This window comes from Aplysia californica, unplaced genomic scaffold (genome assembly GCF_000002075.1).
Source record: "Aplysia californica isolate F4 #8 unplaced genomic scaffold, AplCal3.0 scaffold00571, whole genome shotgun sequence".
Taxonomy (NCBI): domain Eukaryota; kingdom Metazoa; phylum Mollusca; class Gastropoda; order Aplysiida; family Aplysiidae; genus Aplysia; species Aplysia californica.
The window spans coordinates 153,579-161,690 of NW_004797841.1; the positions used below are offsets into that span (position 1 = coordinate 153,579).

Consider the following 8,112-nt stretch of genomic DNA (forward strand, 5'->3'; position numbering starts at 1 on the left):
TCTCTCTCTCTCTCTCTCTCTCTCTCTCTCTCTCTCTCTCTCTCTCTCTCTGATGTGCAAGTGTGGTGATATTCTGAGACTTACTTTTTTTTTTATCTCTACTGTTTCCAGGAAATGTCAGCCTTTCATCTGGGGCTCTCGTGGCCTAGAGGTTAAGGCACTCGCCTCTCATTCAAATGTCCCAGGTTTGAATCCGGATAACGACAGAAAAATTTCTTCTCGAAAATGTTCTCCTTTCACATCCTTTCTTGCTCTCTTGCAATATGCTGTCGTCTGCTTTCTTCTCTACTTTCTGCCCCCACCCCCTCATCTCCTTTACCCCCTCCTCTGGGCTCCTGAGTCTTGCTACAGCCTTTCTACTGCTACTCTTTGGCTCCTTGTTCCTGCTGTCTCTCAGCCACACCCCTGATCTTCTGGTAGGAAAGATCTATACCTGGCATTCTCTGACAAAGGCCTAAAATCTCAGAGGTCTCATGTGCACGTTGCGCACGTTAAAGATGCCTTGGTGGTCTAAAATTCGATAGTAGTAGGCTTCTGCCGCCACCCGGACAAAATTCCAAATTTCCTACCAACTGAAACGGAATCTCCTGGCCGCTTCAACTTGGTGACGTAATTAATTTGCCTAGTGCTCTATCATCGCTTGGAATGCTTTGGAACGTACCCACCTCCATCCCCACCACCATCCTTCCCCCCCCCCCCAACCCTCCCCCTTTTTTCTAAACAATAGAATTAGTAAATTTATTAATTTTAGTATAGTGGTCATTCATATCTCTGATTTTGTTTGGGTTTTTTTCTCTCGTTCTTTCTTTTTTCTGTCTTTCTTTGTTATTAAAATTTGAAGCGCAATGTTTATAGTTGCCTCGACTCAAAATGAGAGAGGGTGGGGGGGGGGGGGCAGAAAAAACGAGAGAAAGAGAGAGAGAGGGGTGGACAGAAAGAGAGAGAGAGAGAGAGAGAGAGAGAGAGAGAGAGAGAGAGAGAGAGAGAGAGAGAGAGAGAGAGAGACGGGGGGGGGGAGGGAGGGGAGGGAGGGGACAAGATGTCACGTATACAAAGTGTTTGTTCGTTTAGCAACTAAATACAGCTACTATTGATGTGAGATCGACATAGAAAGCTGTCGCTTTTTTTTTTTTCATTTCTATCCTGAACACAGTTTATGTCCCATCTTTTTTGCCGTGTTCCTTCACTACAAGTGTTTTTGCTGAGCAAACTAGACCCCATCCTGCTATAAAACAGTTGGGGACATCTACGTTTGATAATTCTACACAGAACAGCAACAATCATGGTGAGTACAGACAGAAGTTGTAGATGTCTTCAGCGTCTCTTGAGATCTTCCAGCTATTTCTGGGGAGATCTGAGTAGAAGTCTGTTGTATAGAGAAAGTCTGTTGTATAGAGAGAAAGGAAAAGAATAATAAGAAGAAGAAGAAGAAGAAGAAGAAGAAGAAGAAGAAGAAGAAGAAGAAGAAGAAGAAGAAGAAGAAGAAGAAGAAGAAGAAGAAGAAGAAGAAGAAGAAGAAGAAGAAGAAGAAGAATTCGAATAATAAGGATAATTATAATAATAATAATAATAATAATAATAATAATAATAATAATAATAATAATAATAATAATAATAATAATAATAATAATAATAATAATAATAATAATAATAATAATAATAATAATAACCTCAATTAAAGTACCTTGATTATGAGCGCTTTACAATACAACAGTATCATATAAACAGTACATTGTTTTCAGACCAAAAGAAAATCTCTCTCTAAATATTTATCTCATAACTTAAAACAGAAATGACTTCAGCTGACATTTAAATGTATTAAAGGACATGATCTCTTTTAAACTACTGGGCAAAGATTTCCAAATCTTGGGACTTTGATATCTAAATGCCCTATAACTCATTGTTTCAAGTTTCATTGATGGTAAAGTAATTATCTTTTTGTCAGCTAATGACCGTAAGCTGTGAGAAATTCGGAATGAACAGTTTCAATATATTTGATAAATCAATTAAGCATTTGTGACATAGAGTGGCCACCTTGTGCATAATCTTTTCTCTAGCGGAAGCCAGTATAGTGTCCGGAAAAGAGGTGAAGCAGAGTCTCGCTTTCTTTTCTGAGAAACTAAACATGCAGCATTATTTTGGATAGTTGATTAGATGACTTTTTAAAACTGATTTTTGCTTTATTTCTAAATACATGCAGCTTATCAAATGATTTACCTCAGCCGACATCGACAAACTGGAATCAAAATGAATGCCAAAATTCTTAAATTTTCTTCGAAATGCAGTTTTTGCATTATTAATTTTTATAAGATCTAAGTCAACCGTATCAACAGACTTAGCACTGCCTGCCAGAATGACTTCTGGTTTTTTTTCATCATTTAACATCAATTTGCTTTTGTTCATCCTGTTTTTGACTGAGGCAATCTAAGTTTGTAAGCATTGTTAAGCCATAGATTTGGGTGTCATCAGCATAGAAACGATACCTTCAGTTATATTTAACTTTATGTATTTCCTTGATAAGTGGTCGAGTATAAATGGTGAACAAAACTGGACCGAGGACTGAGCCCTGGAGGATCCCATACGTAAGATCATGATCTGATGACTTAAGCCCTTTAATAACACATGTTGGTATCGATTTGATAGGTAAGAACAAGACCAGCTAAGGGAAGTCCATCACATATGCCGAATAGTTATTTTGGAATTTTCCAATTGAGAAACAAAGTATTTCTTTTAGTTTTAGGTACAACACCTTGATTTGCTTCTTGTCCCAGAGAGTGATGCTAATAAAGTATACAACCTGGTGTTTGGGTTTTGTATTTGTTTGTTTTATTTCTCTATCTTCCTCAAGATGTTTCCTTCGTTCCCGTTCCTGCTTTCTCATAGTTCCCTTGGCTGCCGTGTTTTATTTGTTTTTCGTCCATGGTTGTAATCTTATTGACAAGTATAGAACTGATGTCTTTTTAAAATTAAATATTTTAACTCTCTGTCCTGGTCCTGGTGTTTCCCAGGTCTCTGCTCCCGTTGTCTCTTATCTTCCGTTTTTGTTTGTTTTGTTTGTTTTTGTAAGTGTTTTTGTTTTTTTTATTGTTTTGTATAGCTGATATTCTTTTTATTCCTTGTTCTTTTTCTCTCTCTCCAGATGTCCCCTGTGTCCCTGCTCCTGCTCTCTCTTGCCTTCACTGGCTGCAGCGCCTTTGGTGGCATGGGGCGCTTTCGTAATCCCATGTTTGGCGGGATGGGGAAGTTTGGCGGTCAAGGTCAAGGTTTCCCCGGCAGATTCCCAGGTCAAGGTCAAGGTTTCCCCGGCAGATTCCCAGGTCAAGGTCAAGGTTTCCCAACTGGTCCAGCAACTGGGCGATCAACGCCCTCCGTGTGTAGTGGGAAGGGCACTCTGGGGCAAAGATTTGCGGTCAACATTGGCATCAACGACGCTGATAACGACAGTTTTGTCTCTGGCCCGGAAATGTACAACGACTTCAGAAACAACTACGACACCAACAAAGACGGCTGTGTGACTCTGGCTGAGTGGGAACAGCGCTGGGTGCAGGGACTCCTCTTTTCCAAGGCATTCGCCGATAACCGTTGGGCCGCTCTGCAACCAAGCAACAACACCGCATGCCCCGTCACCTACGCCAGTTTCCAGAACAACACCAACATGAGAATGCCGTTGGGCGGTTTCATTTCGGGCAATCTGCAAACTCTCGTGGACACGTGCAAAAGCGACAACTCGCTGCTCATCTCCAACTGCGACTGTCTACAGTTGTTGGGCGCTTGTGTGAACGACGCTACGCTCAGCGCAAACTCCGTGTGTAATACGTACGTGGCTCAGCCAGTTAATGCCACCACTACACCCGTCCTAGGTTGATTTGGACGTAAGGAACTAGATTATCGACCTCCGTGGTTTTAGCAACTGCTAATGACCGACCACTCCATTTACCTCGAGAAATAAATTGATTGCAATTTAGGTGTAAAGCTTGGTTGGGGGCTTTCACTAACTGTGAAACATTTCCCTGGATCCGGCTGGTGATGCTTTTTAAAATAATAAATATTCTGGCAAAAAAATATGATTCTTGTTTGTACTATGATTTGGTTTGGAAGATACTTGTACTGATGTTCTTTATTGTGTGTGATATCGTAGTGAAATCAAGTGTTCCTCAAAATTACTAAATCGAAAAAACGGACATTTTTCCTTGTGTTGGACCTTTGTTATCGTCTTTTTTGTTCAATAGATTTTATGTCCATTTAAGAACAAACTATTTCTGCGTAAATTTTAAAAAATTTTAAAACACGCACACACACACACAATCCGATCTGGACATTTGGGATTGCCTTGTTAGTGAGACAACTTCCTGTAGATTTACTTTAATAAAAATGAAACGTCGATGGAAGTTACCAAAAAACATACAAATTTGCAATTGTCAAAGGCACTCAGACTTTTGAGGTCACCAAACTTTGGTGGCCATTTTCTCGTTAATTTTACCTCTGACAGTGGGTGACCCCCACCTCCTTCAATCGCAAATACATGTGTATCTCGACTTTTATTCAAGATCCGTGGATAATTTATTTTTATAAATCAGAAGTACGACATGTGAACAAGGTTTCTGCTGATGCTACAATAAATGTACAGGTCAAAAATTTGACGAGCTCCTCATTCCTGACGCACGAGTATACATACACACACATGCACACACACACACACACACACACACACACACACACACACACACACACACACACACACAAACACACACACGCACACACACACACACACACACACAAACATACTCACACATGCTTAAACAAGCGCAATTTATTTATAGATAGATAGATATATAGATAGATATATATATATGTATATATAATATATTGAAGCCCTGAAAGACCTTTACCTAAGCTTCATCGACTGTTCTCTAAAGCATTTGACAAAGTAGGGCAAAGATTTATTCAACATCCTAACAGTTCTGAACATTGATGGAAAAGACCTAAGAATCCTGAGAAACCTTTATTGGGAACAACAGGCAGCAATCATGGTTCACAACAAGCTCAGCAAGCACAGGCCAAACCGCATAGGAGTACGACAAGGATGTGTCTTATCGCCATATGTCTTTAATTTATACAGCGAAATGACACTGCGCAACATAAGTAATGTAGATGGATTCAAGGTAGACAGTCACAGTATGAAGAACCTACGGTACGCTGATGATCTATTCTTGATAGCTGACTCTGAGTCTAAGTTCAAAGATATTCTAACTAGAGTGACAGAGAAAAGCGTAGAAAAGCTGAATATCGAGAAAATGGAATGCATGGTGATTTTAAAAAATTCTGACATTCCCGTGTGGAACATTACATGTAAAAATGAAAGAATGACAAAGGCCATCAGCTTTACATACTGTGGTTGCAAACTGACACCAGATGCAAAAAGGTGTCACAGTGATACGAAAAGGTAGTTGCAATATCTAAAGAACTTTATACAAGATAAAAGTTATCCTCTCAAATAAAACATAACAGTGAATACAAAAACAAGAACTGTAAAATTGTACGTCTGGTCAATCCTTTTGTATGGATGCGAGAGCCGGACTCTAGACAAAGACACAGATAGAATACTGGAGGCCGTTGAAATGTGGTATTTAAGTAGAATACTCAGAATCTCATGGACAAAGAGGAAACGGATTTTTATAGATAAGTAATGCAAATGGTAGGTTTTGAAAGATACATAATCAAAATTCTCTGGAAAAGATAAATGAGATTCTTTGGCTACGCAAATAGATGAAATGGACTAGAGAAACTGTCGTTGTGTGGAAAGATGGAAGGAAAGAAGAGCAGAGGAAGACAAAGAACAACATACACAGATGGAGTGGAGAACTTTGCAACACATAACACAAAGAGAAACCCCGAGCTGATCAAGAAGACAGACAACAAGAAGGTATGGGGAGGGAGGGGGTATACCATGGTCGTCAGTGTCTGCTTCAGACCTTAGTGCGGGCCACATGTACAGGCCAAATCTTGCCTTTGTTTTAGTAAGGTTTTACGTCGCTCGCAACTGCATAAGGTCATATGAGCGCCAAGGGGTGGTTATCAACAGAGATGTCCAAACAGGAAATCAGGCTTACTCTGCTCACCTCTTTAGCCTCAACAGCACAAAGTCTGCTTCGACTATCAAGGCACCCCGGAAATAACAGTTCCAAAGAGAGGGACAAACATACAAAAGAAATAGAGGAAAATAACGGTAGTAAGGATAAGGAAAGAAAAAGTAGCTGTTCGCCCGAGTTGTTAACGCACAGTATGAGCACAATTCCACTGTACATAAGAGCTTTTTAATATCCTCCCTTTGGTAATGGCTTAAAGACACTTCAGTCAGTAGCACTGCTCTGGGGTAAAGGGGGGGGGGGGATCTGGCTTACGGCGTAGTTTTTCCCATGCCTGGGTGGTTGGTTGGTAAAAAAAAGTCATTGTCTGTTGCCTGTCGTAACTGACGAGGCATCTTGACAGTGGCCTAGATTTTTTATTGGGATATAAAATTAATGAAATTTAACAAACGGTCACCTGTCGTTATTGTTATCCTTCCAATGTCCAATTATGTTGGTCAGGTCCCACCTACTGTTGTTTACCCAAGCTGACCAAAGGGTAACAATAAATTTCCAGTTGCTGGTGACGGAAAAGTGTGGTCCTTTATATCATAATAATATAAGCCCAGCCCACAACTCATACACAAATGGAAAGTGAGGTGACCGGTCACTGTTTACCCAACAATGGACGTGAACATGAACGTGCAACAGAGCGTTGCTCGTGTTTCGAGTCGTGGCGACCTTTTTCCACCTCCTTGTTGATGTAAGTATTCATTCATCCAGTGCCAGATCTGCGACAAACATTGGCGATCATAGGTCTCCATTCATTCATTTGCTCGGATGCTCTTAAAAAAAGCCCAGTTTCTCAGATCTTTCCACGTTACCCATTTGTTTAGGTTCCCTAAGTAGGTTGCTTCGGGCCTACCCCTGTCTCGTTTGCCTTCAGTTTTGCCAATGAGAGCAACTGTTCAAGACCTTTGTGTCTGTTCAGGTGTCCCACAAACTGCATTTATTGTCGTTTCCTGATTATTTTTAACCGTGCGCGTCCCACATTAGCTTCATCAATAACTATCTCATTTGACAAACAGTAAAAATAGGCCTACTGAATTAAAAATAGGTTTTTTTTGGTTTGCAATACCTTTTAAAGTGTACTTGAGACTAAACCAAACGGTGCCTACTAACAGTACATGTTATTTTAAACCTGGATAATTATTAATGAGACCTGTGTACTCTACAGGTTTCGGTCAGTAGGGTCCAATCTGAGTACGGCTAGACTGGCAGGCTAGGTACGGTTAGCCAATTTGATAAAAGAATGTGCAACGGGAGCTGGCGACCGTGAGGGATGGTGGGTCATTACACGTCAACCTCTGAGTCAGAGATGACACCTTCAGAGGCGATCAGTAATCCAATCAAGGTGGGACGAAAGCAGATGTGACGGAATTCAAAAAATAAAAATTGTGGGACGAAAACGGGTTCTCACACACACACACACACACACACACACACACACACACACACACACACACACATACATACACACACTCATACACACACACACATACTCACAGAGAGAGAGAGATGATAAAATACATCCTCAATTAAGTCAAATCAGACTTCTGTAATCCCAGGGCATGAATCAAGCCCTTTCTACGAGTGAACCTTTTCAATATTGCCGGCACACATAGAAAAATAACTTAGCCTTTTCATTTCCCTCGTTCGATAAAATGCTTACAGATAATGTAGCCTACTAATCCGCCTGTAGTTGCTCTCCATTTTTGTGACAGAACTCGATGTTTCCAATTAGAGAACGGGGTGAATAAACATGAGCCGATGATTGCGCACATAAGGCTTTCACTATTGATCACGTAGGCTGTTGAAGAATACACCGACTTTTCCGCTGCGCATCCAAAGGCGTTCTATTGCGCGTGCCTGGGCGTGACTAAACTCACATACAGTAAGACACCAACAAGCACGTTTACATAAAACATATGCATAGATAGATAGATAGATAGATAGATAGATAGATAGATAGATAGATAGATAGATA

General features: G+C 40.5%; 1 protein-coding gene across 2 annotated transcripts; it reads left to right on the forward strand.

Moving 5' to 3' along the window:
* Positions 1–3,118: 3,118 nt before the first annotated feature.
* Positions 3,119–4,064, forward strand: LOC101847681. Of its 2 annotated transcripts, none has more exons than XM_013087303.2 (2): positions 3,119–3,290; positions 3,324–4,064. In XM_013087303.2, the coding sequence occupies exons 1-2, from the start codon at positions 3,140–3,142 to the stop codon at positions 3,863–3,865; spliced, it is 693 nt and encodes a 230-aa protein (XP_012942757.1). In that variant the 5' UTR covers positions 3,119–3,139; the 3' UTR covers positions 3,866–4,064. The 2 variants fall into 2 exon arrangements, with proteins under 2 accessions (XP_012942757.1, XP_012942756.1); XM_013087302.2 differs by having other exon boundaries at positions 3,119–3,251; positions 3,285–4,064.
* The last annotated feature ends 4,048 nt before the right edge of the window (positions 4,065–8,112 follow it).

Coding starts and splice junctions, on each gene's coding strand:
- LOC101847681 (XM_013087303.2), top strand. CDS start 3,140: ATGTCCCCTGTGTCCCTGCTCCTGCTCTCTCTTGCCTTCACTGGCTGC. Junction 3,291..3,323: donor CGGCAGATTCCCAGGTCAAG/GTCAAGGTTTCC, acceptor TCCCAGGTCAAG/GTCAAGGTTTCCCAACTGGT.